Source organism: Brassica rapa, chromosome A05 (genome assembly GCF_000309985.2).
Source record: "Brassica rapa cultivar Chiifu-401-42 chromosome A05, CAAS_Brap_v3.01, whole genome shotgun sequence".
Classification (NCBI taxonomy): Eukaryota; Viridiplantae; Streptophyta; class Magnoliopsida; order Brassicales; family Brassicaceae; genus Brassica; species Brassica rapa.
Window position 1 is genome coordinate 8061094 of NC_024799.2, and position 21870 is coordinate 8082963.

At 30.3% G+C, this 21870-nt stretch overlaps 2 protein-coding genes across 2 annotated transcripts; one reads left to right on the forward strand and one right to left on the reverse strand.

The window, feature by feature from the left end:
- Window positions 1–6228: 6228 nt before the first annotated feature.
- Window positions 6229–10677, reverse strand: LOC103867992 (protein trichome birefringence-like 45). The gene is made up of 5 exons (XM_009146090.3): window positions 10211–10677; window positions 9525–9696; window positions 7808–7989; window positions 7533–7691; window positions 6229–6737 (listed from the first exon to the last, which is right to left on the reverse strand). Exons 1-5 carry the CDS (start codon window positions 10549–10551, stop codon window positions 6389–6391), a joined length of 1203 nt encoding a protein of 400 aa, XP_009144338.1. The 5' UTR covers window positions 10552–10677; the 3' UTR covers window positions 6229–6388.
- A 235-nt stretch (window positions 10678–10912) lies between these two features.
- LOC103867993 (protein PSY3) lies at window positions 10913–21670 on the forward strand. Its single transcript, XM_009146091.3, has 2 exons — window positions 10913–12410; window positions 15523–21670. Exons 1-2 carry the CDS (start codon window positions 12311–12313, stop codon window positions 15639–15641), a joined length of 219 nt encoding a protein of 72 aa, XP_009144339.1. The 5' UTR covers window positions 10913–12310; the 3' UTR covers window positions 15642–21670.
- The last annotated feature ends 200 nt before the right edge of the window (window positions 21671–21870 follow it).

Sequence of the window (21870 nt, forward strand, 5' to 3'; positions counted from 1 at the left end):
GCAGATGGTCTAATATTAGATGATAAGTGTCTTATTATTTGTTTTGTTGGAAAGTGAGTTGGTCTTTTACTCAAAAGTATCCACCAAGGAGAACTTCCCCTCTCACAATGCATAAAATGTGCAAAAGATCTTAATTGTACATGACATGAGTTACATATTGAGACACTTTTTCTCTCTTTTTAACACATTCAGACACAACACGCTGGAGGGACACTTTATCATGTTTCTGAGCTGATTTGAGACCAATATGCCCCTCACTTCCTTAACCGAGACCAGGGTTGAGTTAGTGATAATATTTTTTATATTGTCAAGTTGTCAACAACTACCGTTCAGCTTTGCGTTTTGTGTTTACTCGGAGAAGTTGTCGTTTGGTTCCTGGAGAGCAGTGACAAACAACAGCTGTCGGATGAAAGCCAATCCAAAGGTGAAGACCAATTTTGGTTGAGAAAGTAGATTTGATAATAAAATATTCCTTCTTCTCCACATATATATATATTTGTCTTTTTTCAAAATTTTAAGATCTATAAAGAAATTATAATTGTTACAATAAATTATAATTTCTTTTTCTTTATATTTTAAGATACACTTGTATATATATATTATATATATTTTAAAAATTATATAAAAATACATGGACATAGAAAATGTGGATGGAAAAAGTGTAGATATGGAAAAAAAAATACACAAAAAATACATGTCACACCAGTTAGTTCTATATTAGTTACTTGTTATTCTTGTTTATTTCACCCTTTAATGTGTTTTGCCTATATTTTCTTTTCAAAATATTTAAATCAAATAAATTTATGACTATAAATTATGATTTTTAATTCTCTACATTTAGACATCCGTTTTGGTATATATATATATATATATATATAATATATATATATATATATATATATATATATATATATTTTAACATTTATACAAAAGGTTATTTGAACATAAAAAGTTTGGATAATAATTTTTTTTTATTTGAGAAATGTGGACAGCAAAATTGTGGATATAGTAAATTTTGTTTATTTTTCATATTCAAAAAACCTGGACATGATTTTATGGACAAAGTTTTGTGAACAAAATTTTGTAGAATCAATTTTGTGTCCAAGGTTCATTTCCAGACATTTCTTCGTAAATTTGTGGACATGATTTTGTATAGGATTTACAGATTTTCCAAGTCATATATTTTTTAGTTTGTTTCTGAATTATACAAGATGCCATAGATGAAAGTTCGTCGGAAGAGTTCTCAATCATATAAAATTTTGTAAATACTGTTTTGTAGATATATAATATATATATATATATATATATATATATATATATATATATATATATATTTTATATATTATATAGGATTCTAAGGACATAGAGTTTGTGGACACAGTTTATGTGGACATACATATTTCATTCAAACATCTGGACGGAAGAGCATCTCAATGGAAGAACACTAAACCTTTAAATTAAATCTCACGGAAGGAGCCATTTTTAAGGCTCCACTGAAATAGTCATGTGCTTTACACCATTTTTTTTTCACAAATCTGAAGCAAGTCTAAATCCAGTGTTTTCCATATATTACTTCATCATAAAGAAATCTTGATATGTAAATAAATCAAAGCTTCACTGAGCTTAAATTCATGGAGTTTTCAGTTTGGAAAAATATTAATAGCTAGTCTAATTAGGTTAAAAACAAAGGAACGGCAGAGAAGACTTGGACTTCTTCTCCGTCGGCGGAGGAACGACGGAGAATCAAAAAAGAAACCTTTTGCAGACTGATTCCTAAGATGCATTGGAATTTTTCTTGGCCTTCGCCGGAGAAGACTTGGACTTCTTCTTCGCCATTGTTGTTCGTCAAACTGCAGATCCAATTCAGTAAGCTTTTGAGTTCACTTAATCTACGTTCCAGTTGTTAGAAAGAGAGATGAAGAAATTAGAATTTTCTTGGTCTGGAGAAAGTGAAAGTAGATATGTGTTTTGAATTCTCCTTAAATGAAAACGTGGTTGGATATTTCCAAAATATAAAAATCGTATTAAAAATGATGGAACCATGGTTACTTATGTTTGGTTAGGTGAAGCTTGGTCTGGTCTGAAATGAGGGTAAGAAAGTCTTTTGATAAGCATATTGTGTTGGACAAGTGAGAAGTGTCTAAGAAAGTAATTCAAAAGATAGAAAGTGTCTTACAGTGTCAAAATTATGCCTAGTGGAGTAGATCTATTCGAGACCATTTCAAATAATAAGAAAAGCTCGTCAGTGATTAAAATTCAAGAGCTACCTTCGGGTTTGTTTTATTCCACTTAGTTATGTTGTTTAGTTTTATTTTTTCGCATTCTAGTACTTGTTAACTGTGTAACTTCTGTTACAAATTCGAAAATTGATATAATAATTTAACATTTTACTTAAAAGAAAAAAATTCAAAAAAACACAGCAAAACACCAAAGGAGAATTTTAGAAGGCCAAATTGTAATTCACCGCCTCCAAACCAGAACAACGATTGAAGTAAGCATTTTAGTTTGGTCTACTTTGTGAGGGTAAAACTGACAGTTCAGTATAAGTCAAGAACACGTCTACTTGGGCATGTGGCGTTACTACTAGTTAACGTATATGTGTTAAAGAAGTGTTGATTGATTTTATTTTTTTTTTGTCAACGAAGTGTTGATTGATAACTTTTCACTTTAAAAATTTATTTATTCTTCTTAAATAATGAATGGAAACAGATTATAAGACCGTTGTGGGTCCCTTTAGAGCTTACGTGCTGTAATTTGATTTGGTATATAATTTTCGCTGGTCGCAGTCGCAGCTTCTTAGCAAGTGACCGTTGGAGACTGAGAGGAGCCTTCTTTGTTTGTTTGTTTTTTTTCTCCGGTGTCCACTGGCGACCGTTGTGAAATCAAAACCTTTAATTATCTCAATTCACACGAGGTCTTCTAATAAAAATAGGTATAATACAAGTCTCCTTAAGAGTGTGTGTACAATTTTATGAGTTGTGACATTGTAACGGATAGTTCTTTTCTTACTTAAAAACGGTATTCGTTGGAAAAAGAATATTATCGATTTATGTGCTAGAAAGATCAAACTTTGGTATCCATGAACAAATTATCTAACTGTCTCTACTTATATCCGATACTACTAATTATCATTATATTAGTATTCTTAGAGATCATACGTTTAGGAAAGTAGATCATTTTTTTCTTCCTGTATTAAGAAGTTTGAACAGTCCATTGAATCAATACAGAAAAAATCCAGAGCATGTTTCTTGTTAAAGTTAGATTAGGGCTTCACAATTGGCTGATGGAGAAGAACTAACAACAAAGATGATTTTTTTTTGATCAAACAACAACAAAGATGAATAAAAGTAGAAGGAAGAACCGAACTCGTTCTGTTCAAAAAAAAAAAAAAAAAGAAGAACCGAACTCGTATTTTCTAGAATCGCAGATCAAAATTATTGAGATATTAAAATAAGTGAATTAGATTATACGTAATAAAACTTTTATTAAACCATTATTACCAAGTTTATACATTAAAATGCATATAAATCACGGAAACTCAATGTTTCTGCAGAATATATTAAATTTATAAAAAGATGATCTTCCAATCCATACAATATGTTAATTATATTCCAATCCATACAATATGTTAATTATATTCCAATCCATAAAATATGATCTTCCAATCCATACAATATGTTATTTATAAACTATATTCCCCCCCCCCTCTCTAACCTATGTTAATTATAGGAGTACAAATTAAAATTACATACATATATATGGTGCAAAGTAGCAAATTTCATACAGAACAAAATGCATATATATATATATATATGGGATTTTAAAAAATATATAGGGTTTAATTGCAACAGAGATATGACCTTGCATTTCACTAAAAAAATAATTATGAGAGAAAATAAATAGAAAATCAGTATGTGCTAATATCATAAGACCAAACCTTATTATACCATTACCAATGCTTTTGTTTATAAATATACTGTATTAAACTTTACTAGTACTAATTTAGTTTTGTTACAGGTAGGACGAGTGTTACGTCAGGAGGAGAGAGGTTGTAAAGAAAGAGCATGCAAACATTCACATAGACTACAAACATTCTCACGTGTCATGAATAAAACAATGCGCTAGCAAGTAAAAGTCTTATTCTTCTTGAGTACCAATTCATAATTTGTATGTGGTCTTTTTTTCCAACACATAAGTTACTCCATTACTTGGTCTGTATTCTGTCTAATACATGATTTCAGTTACCAGAAAGTAAACAATTTTATATTTCTATGCACATACTTGTTTAGATATTTTCTCGGTCGCTCACGGCGACTATAGTCTTTTGATGGCAACTCTCAGATATATATAACATCATTAGTTTGAATCATTACAGTAATTGGTAATTGTATGATTGTCTATTGTGTTCAAATACTGTTTTCAGCTGAAGAATGAGTCAGCTATAAGACCTCTACTTTTACGATTGGACTTGGTCATCAAGATGAGTATATATTCGTTGACCATATAGAATGATTAATCAAGCAAAGAAGGTTCCCACTCCATAATTGTAGTTGTTGCACTTGTACGGTCCGCCGTTGAATCGCATTGAAATTTTCTTCAAATGTTTTTAGCAAATATTTATGCATTAAACTTCAATGTGGCAAGCGAGCCCACTGCTTTGAGGAGATTCACAAAAGAACCTAGTTGAACCAACCATGCATTTCAAAAGGAAATAAGGTCATTTTGATTGAGCCCATTCTCATTGAATTCGAAGAGAAAGTATGTAGCATTCACCCGATTATCACTCTTGCCCATAATGCACATATATTGGGCCCCAGAAGTAGAAAACAGATCCATTAGTGCTTTTGATCTTCTTTGATTCTAGTGAAATTTATGGGCAACAAATCCTATACAATATGTACTTGTGAGAGGCCAGAAACTTGTTATTTGTTTTTGTCTTAGACTAATTAAATGTATCTATCTCTAACCGTCAACTAAAATTCATTCCCAGTTTATAGTCATTAGCTACATCTAAAATGAGTGAAATAAAATAGGACAATTGTCAATAATAGCATCTTTTGAGTTTTTGTATCAAAAATAGCACTAGAAGGCGAAAGTCACAAAAATGATATTTATTAAAGGGTAAAATATTCATAATACCTTTGGTTTAAAATTAAATAAACAAACAAAAATAAATAAAAACAAATAAAAAAAAATGAAAAAAGAAACGTTTTATAGTTTCAGATTATATGTTTTCAGATTCAAAATTTTTTATAATTTCTTTTTTTGAAACTTTTTTTCGAATTTTTTTTTATTTTTTTTTCAAATTTTCTTTTTATAATTCAAAAATACTTTTTGAAACTGTTTTTTTTTAATTTTTATTTTTAATTTTTAGTATTTATTTTATAAAATTTTAAACTCTAATTTCAAAACCTCACCCCTTAACTCTAAACACTAAGATTTGGATTAATTAGCCCAATGGATATAAATGTATATTTACCTCTTTAATGAAACATATTTTTGTGACTTTGAGGTTTGAGTGCTAGTTTAGGAACAAAAACTTGGTTTTGTGCTATTCTAATCTTTTTTTTCAATAAAATACTTCAACCGAATACCTTTTTGAAAACGAACGTAAACTTATATTCAATTATAACATTTGTGTACATCAAGTGCACCCTAGTTAAATCCTAACTTTTGCCTAGGCTACTATGGTTAATAATCAAAGGCGAGTAGCAAACCAAAAGATGAGAATGCCTTCATATCTTTTGCATCCCGATCTACTTAACAAGCTTAAACAATTTCTGACAACGGAATATCTTCAATCCGTCGAATAAGATTTTCTAATGGCCGAAACTACAACGACGAACATAATTTAGGTATACTGCACCAAAAATATGTGAGTCACAATTATCTTGCAACTGGGGTGTGTTTTTAATTCATACGCTCAAACCAATTAAAATAAAATTGGGATCTTAGGCCTAATGAATGGTCCTTTAATCTTTTCCTATTGATCCACCTAAAAATGTTCTTTCAGTCGATTAAAATACCATTTCTTAACAACATCATTGAAGAATGTCGCGAGAAAAGATTCCCGTGGATTACAATTATTGCGTCTAGTGAATCATAACAACTTACAATAACATACTATACTGCAATAGATACATTTGGATGATATTTGATTAGTCAATCTTAAACATCAAAGCAGCATAGAATCTTTTCCTATTGATCCACCTAAAAATGTTCTTTCAGTCGATTAAAATACCATTTCTTAACAACAATCATTGAAGAAGTGTCGCAGAAAAAGATTCCCGTGGATTACAATTATGCGTCTAGTGAATCATAACAACTTACAATAAAAACATACTATACTGCAATAGATACATTTGGATGATATTTGATTAGTCAGATCTTAAAACATCAAAGCAGCATAGAACAGTTGGTTCCAAGTATCGGGGAGACCAGGAAGACACCAATGGCTACAATCCGATGAACGGTCAGGAAATCTCTTTAGAGAAGGATTGAGATCGCCACTGTAGATTGAAGGATGACCGTCTATTCGAAGAGCAGAGAGCATAGTTATATCCATCAATGAGACATGGGAATCCATCTCTTTCACCACTTCATCAATTACTTTCTTCTGGTTCACATATGAACTTGTTGGGTACGTTGTTCCACTATACGGTGTCGTTTGGCCGTAGCAGCTTTTTCCTCCTTGAGCTATCGTTGAAGCTTTTGCCCTTGAAGTCCACTCATTTGGACTGCATCACATTTTCACATCAAGTAATCAAGTTTGTAATCAATATTTTACTTATTATTCCCTAGATTTTAAGTAAAGCTGCAATTGCGGAATCCAATAAGTTAATAGAGTAACAATTTGATTACATGTTAAGAAAAACAAAACCTAAATCTTTTATAAAATTATCGCAAGTGAACTTTATTATAAATGTATGTAGGAATGGTAGGATACAACATTAAATGTTATGTTTGGTGGTACATTATATATCCTTTTGCTTTACAACTTGCAAATGAGAAACTTTCTCATTGGCGAAACTAAATCAATTGGACTATTATTTGGGCCCTTAAATGAACACACACACAGCTCATATGTGGACCTTTATCAGCAGACTAGTCTCATCGTTATCCATTTTAGTAATTTGTAATGAAATAATTGTTCATAAACACGTATTTTATCCACGTATAGACTTTTAGGCTAGCTAGCGAATTTGAGGCCACAATGGTTAGTACTACTATAGATAGTAGTTTGGTAGCAACTAGAACGCCAACTAGATAGTATATACTATATTTAATATGGTTTGGCTACATCTGGAAACTCTCAAAATCAATATGTGTTTCATTATATTTCTTGTTATCAAAAATTACTTTGCCGTTGAAAGCACGGTGATTTACTTATTAGCAACACTATATGTGCTTATATACGAGGCAACCTCATCAAAGAACCCACCATGTCATATGACACGAGTTACTAACTTGTACATAAAAATTGATAAAACAAAGTAAGCTTAGAAAAAGAAAAAGAAAAAGAGAGTACATACTTGTAGTGTGTGGGTGAGACGGAGAGGAAGAAAACTCTAGTGAGAGGGGAGTTGATATAACGAAGGACCCAATTAGACCATGTTCTTAGTCCTTTTCTTAGTGCCACCAACCTATCCATGTCGCCGTAATATCTCCCTCCTGTCTCCATCTGCTCCCACCTGTTTCACTCCCCTCAAACTTTCACTTTTCACTCAAATTTTGTTAGCCCAAAAGATCTTTTCACCACCACCCTAGGCCCTAGCTATGTGAAAATAGAGGTAACAATTTAGCTTACCCTCGTAGAGACCCTGTGTGGCTCCACCAATGACCAGTGTTGAACAGCAGAACGTCGGCTGTTCTCCAAGCGTCCGATGCATCGACAGAGATTTCGTCAAGTTTAAGAGTTGTCTTTCCGTGAATTTTGTCTATGTCTACAAGATAAGGAGCTCTATAGAATGACACTTTAACGTTGTAATCCTGCCATGTATTAGCAAAACTCTAAATTAGTAGTTTGAGATAAAGAGGTTGGATATAAAAACTAAAATGAATTTCTTGTGCTTAACGTCACTTTTCAATTATTTTTAAGAAAAATACCTGATGTTGTTTTCAGCACACTAAACTTGTTTTCATTATGATTGGATTATACATCAGTGAGACCCAAAGTTGTATAATCTTATATCACCAATTAAAACTTTAGTATCGTAAACGTACTACGTACATAAAATATAGTTTAATGCGAAAACTGATTTCCACTAAATCCTGAAACAAATATTAATTAAGAGAACATGTTTTGTTATGTATTAGCTAGCAGTTATTGTTCTAATTCGTAGATCTTCGATTTAAGTAACTGAAAATATAAAATATTTAATATGCATGCACAGAACTGCAGAAATGTAAGCGAATACGATAATTTAACGATTTAAGTGTATAAAAGTATAGTAACTGATGTTTGTTTTCGAGGGTATTAGTTTTTTTCTTTTGTCCTTTTACTGGACCAAGAAAGTTCCACCGACGACGTCAAGTTGATCAGCTAATACCATTTGACAATGACGTTTTGTAAATACTCAATCATTTTTCGTACATTTTAATAAAATACATTAAATTTGCATAACATTTTGTGATTATATTATTTCAATAATTTTAAGTTAATAAAAATTTAATAAATGTAATTAAAGTTTTCTAAAGTTTGCAATTACTTAATAAAACATATATTGAAAATGTAAAAAATAGATCTTTTGAAACAAAATTTTTTTTATAGAAAATATAATTTTATACAACGGAGGGAGTATACAACTTCTAACTCAATTTTCACGAATTTATTCTATCCAATTCGACCTACTTAAAGAAAAAAAAGAGAGAGAGTATACAACTCTGGCTCAATTTTCACGAGTTTATTCTATCCAATTCGACCTACTTAGACCATCTCCAATGTATTTTGCTATTTTCACCTCTAAAATAGGGGAACTCTATAATAGAGGTGAGATATACTCCAATATATTCCTCTAAAATAGCAATTTTTAAAATATATAGTAAAAAATAGAGGAATGCTATTTTTTCCTCTATAAATAGAGGAAAAAATAGAGATCTCTATTATAGAGGAAGAAATAGAGGTGGGTTAGAGCAATTTCACCTCTAAATGCTACTCCCTCTGTTTTTTAAAGATGGATGTTCTAGGAAAATATTTTGTTTCTAAAAGATGTATTTTTCATATTTTCAAAGCATATTTTGTCAATTAATAATGAAAAATTGTGTGTTTCAAAAATATTAATTACATTTCTTTTAATCCTATTGGTTTAAAAATATAGGAAATATAAAGTTACAAAAAACTATGCATTAATAACTAAGTTTTAATATGGTTTCTTAATAAGTGTGAAAATCCTAGAACATTCATCTTTAAAAAACAGAGGGAGTATTATAGAAGTGAAAATAGCAATGGGTTGGAGATGCTCTTACAGAAAAAAAAAAAAAAAAAGTTCATTAAACCGACAGTAGAAAGTAGTGTTGGAACTTACAAGGATCTTGAAGGTAGAGAGAGGATCTTCATGAATAAGATTTGTACTAATGAACGGTGCTGATGAAGATATCATACACATCAACGACTCCCATTGGTTTCTACCCAACGAATCACCAACAAACATCACTGTTTTGTTTCTCATCTTCTGTAGAAACTTCACCCCATTGAACCTGCTTTCCAAACATTAAAAGTAATTATATAAATTATTGCGTCGACCGTACAACTAATAAGAACTAATCATCTTAATCGCACCAAACTTCCCCAACAACAGCAAATCAATTCCGTTTTGTTAATAAAAACGAATCTACTAAACTTGTACTTATTACTCAACTCATAAAGGCGAAACTTCCATAAGATTTTTAAGTAACACCTGGACTATATGTTTAAATATAAAAGTGTCCAATAACCATATAACAAATCGTATGTGGTTATTGTACATATATAATAATTTCTGGACCACTGATATATATGATCCAAATATTATTTATGTTGTAAAGCTTAAGCGTAAATTAATTTGTCTCTAAACATAAGCTTGGATGTGTTTAAATATTCGAGGAGAAATTATAAACTCGATAACAATGTCCCTCAAAAGCAAGATAAATAAACAACATTAGCTTAAATCAATGTATTAGTCTAATGAAATAGCCTGCTACTGCTAGTGACTAGTGAGTGAGTTTTGTTAACCTTGGGACGTCGCAATTGAAAGGTTTCCACCGGAACTTAAGATAGTCGGAGTCAGGTCTGCCGTAAGTCTGACAATCAAATCCCGGATCTATCATTCCTCTGCCGCATTCCTCCACCCGGTAAAGTGGGTATGTCGCGTCCCGCACCCACTCGCCAGCGAAGAGGTCGCAGCTACTCCGGTTCACCGGAAAAACCACTCTACGTCGTGGATGCTTAGCGAAGTTGCTGTGAGTGCTGTTGTTGTGAACCGGTCTCCGGCGGAGAGGGAGGGGTGAAGCTGACGTGGCGTTTTGGAGTAAAAGAAACAAGAAGAGGAAAGTGAGACACTGAAGATGCGACATTAAAGAAGCTTGGAGAGAAGAAAGAAAAGAGAGAGAGAGAGAGAAAGGAAAAGTGAAGTGTTGTTATTATATGTTGTCCTTTTGCATGGAACTTGCTACCATATCGTATGTTTTAAGCCTTCAACGAGCTACATCTTTAAAGAGGACGAAAATTTTGGGGTCGGGTTTAATTTTTTTAATGTAATAAACTAATAATTACGTTTTTTTATTTACCCATAAATAACAACATTTATGAGTTTTAGCCCTAGTGTCTGATACGATATATGTCAATATATTACTTTTTTTTTAAATTAGCTAGTTAAGTGTTAGATATGATATCATATATGGTTCTTAAAATTCTGGATTATTTTTACCGTCGATTCTTTTCGATATCCTAAATAATGTGTTCTAAGTGTTTTTTTTCTTCTGGAAACACATAAATATGAAAACCTTATCCCAAGGTAATATTTTGTGTTTGGTTAAAGCATGTTAAAATATATATATGCTTTGCGTTACTTGGCGTTCATGTATAGAATATACTAATGATCATCTCTTTTATCTGAAATGGCCACGTCCCGTATTTGGTCCCAAGCGATAAAGCTACGCTAGGCTGGTCAAAGCCAGTCAAAGCTCGCGGCACGGGGAGGGAAATAAAATTCGATTGATTTAATGTTTAAACCAATCTGGAATTGAGAGCGACACTGGGCAACTTGGTCTGAACCATAAATAAAACTGCAAATTGCAATTTGACTTGGTCTCAATAGGGTTATTGGGTCTGTTGTTTGCGCTTTGGTGTAGATTGTCTGGAGGTTTTGTTTGGTACCCAATTGTATACAGCCCAAGATAATTGGACCGAACTAACTTATCTGGACGCTTGGTCATTGATTTAAAACCCGATCTCGTTCTACTCATCCTCCTGCTTCATTCACCTTCGTTCGTTGATCTTAGCAACATTGTTCTTGATTGGCTCAAGTTTGAACTCCCTTAACTTGTAAGTTCTATCCCAATCCAGGGTTCCAATTCTATGTTTTAATTGTAAGATCGCATGGTATATGATAGGCTCATGTGTGCTAAAGATTAAATGTGAAGGAAATGGTCATTTTGGTGAACAAAGTAAAGACTAGTGTGATAAAATGTTTATATAAGGATACATTAGTTAATTTCTAATTTGATGAAGGCCGGGTAAGAAATTAATACTCTATAGATATGTATCAAATTCTCAGATGACCCTAGAGTGTTACAAAAATTTGAAAATGGATTCTTCTAATTTTATTTATGTTAATTATTTTCTTTTTAAATAGAAAAATTGCACATAGATATATATTTAGATAGATCACATGAGAGATAAGTATAACACAAGATATGAACATATCTAAATATATTCTCTTAAAGATCATTTCAATATGTATCAATAATACCCTACCAGATGTAAATGCAAATATATTCTTCCTCTTTTTCTGCTATACCAAACATATACACACGAATTCGACCAGGTTTGAATATGGATGATAACATAATGATGAAATTGTATAGTACTAATACAAACTATTAAATTACATTTCCCGGTCAAATGTAATCATGTTAAAAGAAATAACACAATAAAAAATTTATTTACATAAATTATTGTTTGGGAATGGTTATAAATAAATCAAAGGGGGATAATATAAATATATAATGTAAGAAAGTCTTTAAAACCAAAAGGCCGGTGTGAGACATTTTTTTCTGGCGTCTATACATATAGAAGGGAGGAGAGAGAAGGATATATGTAGAGAGAGGAAGTATGGCTTGTTCATCATCTTCATCAACAGTGTTATGTTTGTTCCTGATCATCTCCACATGTGCTCTCGTCTCTTCTGCTCGCCTCAGTCTTTCATTTCCAGGTCATTTTCTTCCTCTCCAAGTGTGTATATTTCTGTAAAAGATTATGTGTTTTGTTATCTAGTACTCTTCAAAAATATCTACTACTAATTCACAATCGTATGTATATGTGGTAAACATTTCATAATAATTTCTCTTTTTTGAACTGAAATTTCATAATAATTTATTCATTACATATGACCTTTAACCTACTATTCTTTAGGTTATTGGATGGGAGATCTCAGAATCAAATGTTTTCCAACCAAAATTATTCCCTGATGATGAGGGGTATTGACATGATGCATATCTAAAACTGTGTATAAAAAAAACTGTGTATATCAGAAAAAAGAACTGTGTATCATAAACTATGTATATTAAAAAAAAACTGTGTATATCTTAAAAGATTGTTCAAGAATATCATCAAAAAGAACAACAATACCTCAATTATATATATTTTTATAGAGAAAAGAAGAAAACTTAATTAGATAAATAAAAGAGAAAATGTTATATTTATCGTTTGTATTTACATAAAACATAATATAAATGATCCCTTGATGCATACACAGGTTCACAAAAGAATAACACATGAGTCTGTATTATTATTTATTTTGGCTAGATCAAGTCTGTGTTTAGCTTTTTATTTCTTTTATCCGTTACTTGTTCGCTTTGTTCTTCTGTCAAAAATCAGAAAATTGGTAATAATATCTTTACATTTTTATCAAAAAAAAAATAACACATGAGCCCGTGAAATAACTAATATGTGATATTTCGTGTTTGCTCCACATGCATACATTGTTTAAAAAGAAGAAAAAAAAATACATTTCAATTTTTCCTTCTTAAATGTTAACTATCGTTTTGATGTTGTTTTTCTCGCGATTTCAATATATATACGGTAATATTTTTGTTTTTCATAGCACAAATTTTATTTGGCCCACTATCCCTTTCTTATTAAAGGAGGAACATTCATAGAAATAAACCTTGACCTCATGTGTTTATTACATGAGTGTCATTTCCTATGTGTCATCACCTAATGCACTCTCACTAGCTTTTTAAAATAACCCTTTGTGACCTAGAATAATTACAACCAAATGCCATTGGACATATACATTATACAATATGATTTATTTAGATCTCGATCGGATTTGTGACATATGCATTACAATCTGAATTGCCGAGAACAACGGGAATTTATGACACAGGTCTATCAGTGGTAACATACAGAAGGTAAAAAAGGAAGGTGCGACTCAATAATGCAGATGTGGAGTGAAAAATGCAACAAAAAATATTTGTATGTTAAGGAAATATAAAAAGGCAACTAATTTTGAATTTAATTTAGTTGACTAGAATCTCAGTTCGTTTCCTATACTATTCCAATAAATCCGCACAGCAACAATCAAAGTAAATTTTTGAAATTCAATATTTTGAATATAAAAGGGATGTAAATATTTTGCCTTGGACAACAATTTTAATTGATTTTACGGAAATTTTACGGAAATTTTACGGAAATAATTATGGCAAATAGCTATAATTTCTCTCTGTCCGCGTCTTGCATATATAAATATAAGCATGTATAGTTACATCTCCTCATCCGTAAAGTAGTCTCCTATATTATATTTTGTTTTTTTCATATTTTATTATTATATTGCTTATGTTTCGTTTTATTTTATATTTATAATTTAGTGTATGAAAACAATAATTTATTGCCTTTGTTTCGTTTTATCTTTACTTTATAATAGACATACATAATTCTTAGCATGAAGATAATTTATTTTATATAAGTTTTTTGTTTACTCTTAGGATTCATTTCCACAAAATATACTTCAATTAAACAAAACAAATACACAAGTTTTTTTTTTTAAATTCAAGCTTAATTTATAATAGAGATACACAATTTCGTTGAATCTCTTATTAGATAACATGTAATATTTCTTTCTAAAACTATTAACTTTCTAATACCTATTGATTCAAAGTGATAATTTCTTTAAATCTTTTCACTCCGCACAGGGTGCGGGTTATCATCTAGTATGGTATTAATTTAAGAAAGAATATATGAAACAAATATGCAATTGCTGGAACTGAGAACCTTTGCACTTTAACTTTCCTATACGGTAATACTCCCCTTAAGTTAATTATATAAACATCACCAGTTTCTATCTGCATGCCAAGTATTTTCACAGCTAGTTTTAGGTCCATGCAAATAAAATTTCGAGATTTAACTTCAACTGGCAATAAACATCATAAATAAGAGGCGCAGTCTAATACTGAACATGCTAAATAAGAGTACTTGACATATATGTATTTTCACAAAACAAGTTGCATATATCTCTTTTTAGAATTGTATATATCTTAGTTTTATGTACTCTCTTTCCAATTTGTTTGCATCTTATAGTGATACAAAAAAAAAGTTTGCACGTTAATTTAATTTTCGCCGATGACTTGTTCACACAGCTAATTATATATATATATATATTACTTTGTAAAGAAAAACATCGATTGTGGTACCGACTATTCCAGTAAGAAAGTACGTCATATGAAACTAAAATTATAAACTTCAATATCCGATGATGAAAACAAGTATTATATGAGAGTTTTTTTCTTGTAATGTAAAACTATTCCCTATAATATAAGGCCTACTGTTCAATTTTATGTTCACATTTCAAAAGCGTTGACCTTAGAAAGAAAAGAACAAGGACAGATCAGACTAAAACTATTTTATCAAAGTCGACATCTTTTTTTATTGCAAGTTGAATGGATATGAGATCTAATTATATAGCAACTGAAAACAAGTTGTATTAGTCCATTATATCTCAACGAAAAGAAGCTGACTTTTGGAAACTATATATTTTACATGTTATTAATGATTTGAGTATAGATATTAAACATTCTGAAAATATAGATTATGACTAACTTGTGTAAAACGCAAGAAGTCAATAAAAATGCTACCAATAGATAAACTTGAAGGAGAGAATACAGATTATGAGTAAATGTCTATAAATAGTTTAAAGTTTAAACATACTGAAAACGAGGGTATTGTTCTTTATCTAGATACTCTATATGTTACTAAGACGTTCTTATGTACAAAACTTGTTATCAATTTGTCATCAATCTTTTCTAATTAACTCGTAATGTATATAGGAAATGAACTGACGGTGGTGAGAGAACGGTCATTGATGGTGAGCACCAACGACTACGGAGAGCCTTCAGCTAACAGTAGACACGATCCACCGGGTGGAGGTCGACGCCGCAGACGTTGAGATGATATATAACAATCTATCTTTCTTCTTCATTTCCATGTTTTACTTGCAAGCTTTCAAATAATATGTATACTGCGAGAGAAGTAAAAACACTTTTTAAGAAGTTATGTAACCTCACATAAAGAACAAATTGTTTGCATTTGTGTTATTTGATATCGATTTCAACTTATTATTTTTAATAGATTTCATTTTTGTTTTGTATAGTTCATTTTGAGTGCGTGTGTGTGTTGTTATTGCCGTTTAATTTGATTTCATATCAATCTAATAATATACGTCACGACTTTTGGAATTGTTGTGACAAACAAAATTTCAAGTTTGTAAACATCTTTTCTTATACAGTCACCACTTTCCTAAGAGAAAGGATTCTTCTTGACTAATATTTTTTCTTCAATTTCTATCTAGCATGAGCCAAGCTTCTTTGGTTTTTCACTTTTTCTTATTAATGTAAGTTTATGATCTTCTCTCTCTTCTCAGACTCCAATTTTTAAGGGAGAGAAGGTGATTTCTGGTAAACCGGAACTTCTTCTCCGATCTCACCCAGGGGCGGATCCAGTGATGTGGCATGTGCCCCACCCTATTTTTTTCATTAGTTATTAGTGTAAATTTGGTTAAAATACATATATGCTAAGCTTTTAGTTATAAAAAAATGGCTACGTGCCCCATACCAAAAGCCATCTTAGATCCGTCCCTGATTTCACCGGCTTTACACATGTGGTGAGAATGCTTTTGCACTAAATCCTTTACCTTTCAGTAATTTTCATTAAAGAACTAAGGTCCTATTTCATCAAAAACATACAGATCTAGGGTACTAATTTTGGATTTATAAAAACATACAGATTTTGAGTTTTTTCTTTTAAAAACTTTTTTTTCTCAAAATTGATCTTGTGTTGTTTTTTGTTTTTGTTTTTAAATACAAGATCAATTTTGAAAAAAAAGAAGTTTTGAGCACAAGGCCTATTAACTTAATAAGCAGGCCCTGGTGGGCCAACCAAGATAGAGTTCAGCAGTGAACTATATACGTCGCTGATATGTTCATATTGAATGACTGACATTCATGTTACTTTGATAGAAGTTTGTCTAAGAAGATGATTCGTTCAATTCCTGTTTTTGTCTGATTATGTATATGACAATGATATACTTTTATCGTTCAATCTCAGACGTTATGCTATCAAGCAGTTGAATAAGGTGAGCATTTAGATTATGTGAAAAGTTTTTTGTTCTTATTTCCATGGAATGTTGCTTCCTCTAAATTCTATTCGGGTTTTAATTTAATTAGTCTGGAGTGCGGTTTGTTTGTTGTATTGTGTGAAATATGTGAAACCTCAAAAGCTAACCTCGACGATGGCACATAAATTCCTTACGGACTCTTAGGTGATGATTGTTTTCCTAGTTTTTAGATTTTAGTTTTTGGTTTCTGGATTTTAGTTTTCATTCGGTTTTTAGATTTTAGTTTTTGGTTTTTGGATTTTGATTTTGCAGTAGGTTTTGGATTTTTGAAAAGCATGAATGGTGTATGTAGATTTTTGTTTTTAGTTTTTGGTTTTTGCTTTTAAAGCTAATAGAATGAAAATATTATTCAAAGTAAAATATTTAATCTGCAAAATAATAAAATATAAAATACTGTTATCAAAACACATATAAATTTATTTAATAAAATTATTTTAAACAAAACTGTAGATACAAAATAAAACTGTGGTTAAATGCAAAAATAATATATATATATATATATATATATATCTATGGTTTGTTATTTTCTGTAAATTTTTAGTTTTTCTAAAACAAATGATATAAAAATAATAAAGATTTATTTTAAATTTTGGTTTTTTATTTTAGTGTAGTTTTAGTCTAAATATATTTTATAACTTTGGTAAAAATGTATAATTTTTTGTAATTTAAATATTATATAATAAAATTAAAAGCTGATTTAAAAAAAAATTCCAGTGTAATAAATGTATAATACTTATAACTAAAGAAATTATTTAACTTTTCTTTAAGATTTATGGTATACATATTGACTAAAAATTATAAATTAACTTACATAAAAATTAAAATTACTTAATTCATAGAGAAGATTATTATTTGTAAGTTTTTTTGTTTGTTTTCTAGAAGGGCAGATATAATTATATATATGAAAAATTAATTTCTTGAAAGAAAATGAAGTCAGTCGTTTGGAAACCACAAAAGCACATAAAAAGTGGATTTTGGTTTCTATGTATAAAATAGTGTAGGAGTTGAAAAACTGGGTTCCCAAAAATACAGGGAATCTGTTTTAGTTAAATCTTGATTGGGTAAAAAGTAGCTTTTAGTGTCTCCGCTGGTATCGGTCTTTCTCGTTTTTTGGGTGTAAAATGTTAAGAAAAATGTTTGGAAAAACTGCGGTGAGCGTGTCATTCTCATTTTGTTATAGAACAAAACTTAGGTTCACTCTCTAGACTGGATTTTTAAATTCACCACATCTCCTATCACTAATCAAATTGTTACCTAGATAAATAATAAAAATATTATTTTTAAAAGAACAAATCTAAAATAATAGAAAAATAATAATGACGTCAATTTTAATGACGTTAACGCCGTTATCTAAACCCTAAACCCTAAATCTTAAACTTCAAACCTTAAATTTAAATCTTAAAATGTAAATCTAAACCCTAAACCTTAAACTCTAAAACCAAACCCTATACCCTAAACCTTGGATCCTAAACTCAAATCGTAAATCCTAAACCTAAACCCTATACCATAAAGGTTTGAGTTAATGTTGATGTTTTTCTTTTAGGGTTTAAGGTTTGGGTTTAAGGCCTAGGATTTGGGTTTATGGTCTAGGATTTAAGTTTAGAGTTTACGATTTGGATTTAGGGTCTAGGATTTAGGTTTAGGGTATATGATTTGGGTTTCAAGTCTAGAGTTTGGGTTTAGAATTTAGGTTGAGGGTATATGATTTCGGTTTCAAGTCTAGAGTTTGGGTTTAGAATTTAGGGTATAGTATTTGGGTTTAGGGGTTAGGATTTAGATTTAAGGTTTAGAATTTAGGGTTTAAAATTTAGGATGAGTTTTGTTAGTGGTGTTAACGTTATTAAAATTGGCAATCATTATTTTTTATTATTATTTTAATTTTTATAAAAAAATATTAATAATATTTTTATTAATTTAGGTGGTACTTTGATTAGTGATAAGAGTTGTGGTGAATTAGGATGAACCAAAATTTTGTTCTTTGTTATATACTAGTGGCAAACCCCCGCGGAGCTTTGATTTAAGTTGTTCTATTTATCCTGAAGTGTATAATAGTATGACAAATGTGTATCGTATTCATGGTAGCATATGCCACTCTCGAGCTCTGAATGAGAATGAAAATTTTCTCGAAAACATTGATGAATTGATATATGTGAGAGCTTGTTAGCTTGACAATTTAGCAATATAAGAATGTTATTATCAGCCTTCATTTCATTTTTATAGTGAAAGAAAGAATATGAACGGTAATTAGCAATAAAGAACGGTTGCGTAGTTTCCAAATAAGTTTTTTTTTGTGATTCTTGAAAAATACAGCGAAACATATCTACAATGCTAGATTAACTTTAGCTCATGGTTCAATTTTCTGGCAACAGTTACAGCACGAGCAGAAATCCTTAACAAACAAAAATAAGCAAAACCGCCACCACCGGTTCTAACCACTAAAATGAGTATCTCATTTTTTAAATTAGACCGTTTGATAGAATTGCATAACTGTCTAACTAAGCATTTGAAACCACATGGGTGTTCTCGGTTTCTTGATCTCTTTCTGAGCATTTTGAAATTCAATCTTAAAACATTGTGACTGAGAGATATTACTTGGACAGGAGCAAAAGGGATATTTCCAGAGCTGGTTCATATGGAAATTGGCGTATCTTACTCGAGCCCAGGGGCGGATCTACTAAGGGAGTAGTGGGATCTGACCCCATTAAAATGAACAAATAGTTTGTTTTGTATAAGAAATACTAAAGAATCTTCAGCTCAATTGTTGTTAGTTCTAGTTCTGACCTCTATAAATTAGGGTTCAGTTCCCTAATTGACACTTTTTCAGTATATTTTTGCAGATTTCTTTTCTTATTTAGTGACATCTACAGTCCACGTAACATATTATTAAGAAGAATCAAAGCCCATGTAACATTTTTAAAGCTTATTACATTTTTATATAGTGAAAACACTACTTATTCTTTAAAAATACGGCCACTATAATACACTATAACCCCGGTAAAAACATTTCTAGATCCGCCACTCCTCGAGCCATTAGCTAGACAAACGAGTTATATGTCGCTATCAACTGGTTTACTACTTTCGTCTTTGGCCGTGACATTTTCCGTATCTGATTGTGTTTGATTCCAAGTGTTTTCTTCTTAGTTTACTTTACACGGCGTGGTTTATACAGAAGCACAATAACATAACTCCTGAGGGTATTTAAAGTTTCTATTTTTATTGAATTATAAAATATTAGGGGTGTGTGAGGTGGTGTATTTGTTGTATTTTATGTATTTTATGTTTGTTATTATTTTTTGTTATGAAAATGTTTGAAAGTACAGTTTTATATATTTTTTGCTATAGTTAATTGATGTTATAGGATGATATTATCTTATACCAATATTTTGAATCCCGGTCCGGATCCGCGGTTGAACCGATAAATCCAGTAATCCGAATATAATTCGGTTTGAGTTTTATGAAGAAACCATTATTTAAAAACCCAATAAAACTCGGAACTCGACAACCAGTTGAATACTGGTCAAACCAATAAGTAACTTTTATTTATTTTTTAAATTCTTTAATTATGTTATTAAATTTTTTTATTTAAATTAAAAAATGAGATTTTCTGATTTTACTTATTTTTTTTCTGCTGCCGGATATCGACTATGTATCTTTTTCTCTTTTTTTTCTTCGTACATCTCATTTACACTATTTAATTTGTGATTTATTTGTTATTTTTTAAGATTTTGATGAAGATCCATGCCATTTGAAAAAAATAAAGTGAACGATGATAAGGAAAACCTGAATTAGTTGTTGTGATTTGGTCGGTATTAGTTTTTTTGGTTATCGATATTCTATTATTATAGTTTAATTTTTAACTTTTGTTTTTTTATTTAAAGTTTAACTTTACCTTTCACATTTAAATACTATGGATTTCAAGTATTAATATTTTTTTATTAGATGTCATAACGTCTAACTTGTTAATTGTAAAATAGTCTGAATTAAATTTTGATGTTTTGTATGTTAAATGAAATAAAAATAAGAAAATTTAAGTGTTTTCTAAATATTCTTAAAACATAAATATGTATTATTTTTAATACCTAATAAGTTATTATTTAATAAATTTAATTAATATATTGAACTGCGGTTCGTCCGCGGTCCATCGAGTAATCCGATGATCCGGTAAGGTTCAGTGTCCGGTTTCGGGTTTCAAAACATTGCTTATACTTTATACATTATTTGTTTGTATGAAAATGTGCAGTATATTTTGTATTGTATTTAATTAAGATTTTACTGCTTATGATAGATATTGTTGGAGCTTAATTGGTGCTTACGTAGTTATCTAATATAACGTAAGACAAGAGATTGACCCGCACGCCAGTGCGGATGCTAATTTTTACGGTTTTATAAATTTTTATTCGTTATTTTATAATTAGTGTAAGATGTGTCGTCGTATAACTAATTGTATTCAAAAGATTTGGACTGAATCTGGTAAAAAGATTATTTATCGTACAATTATAGTAACCCATTTCAGATACATTGGTTATTTAGATATTTTTATGTTTCTACACATCAGAATCAAAATCATTTAGACCCGGGATGATCCAACTCAAACCTCATACATAAATTTATAATATCCAAGTGGCGCCTAATTTCAAAATCCAAAAAAATTAATCCCGAAAGAAACAACTTGTACCTCAATGAGTATTCGAATGTCCATACTTAACTGATTCTGCAAATAAATTAAAAAGAAAACTCTTTTTATATATTAGGCAAAAATAAGAAAAATAGAAAGAATTTTTTATTTAGGAAAATAGTTATATGAAGTGAAACATTAAGTGACAATAAATGTAATACTTTTTAATTATTTTGATTTAAAATTATTATTTTGTTTACATAAACTATGTCTCGAAACTGAGAATTTTGACTCCTGATACATGTAATATTTGTCTATTTCTTTTTTTTTTGGTCATATTGGCTAACAACTTTGCTGCAACAAAAGGCAAGCAAAAACACAAAGATA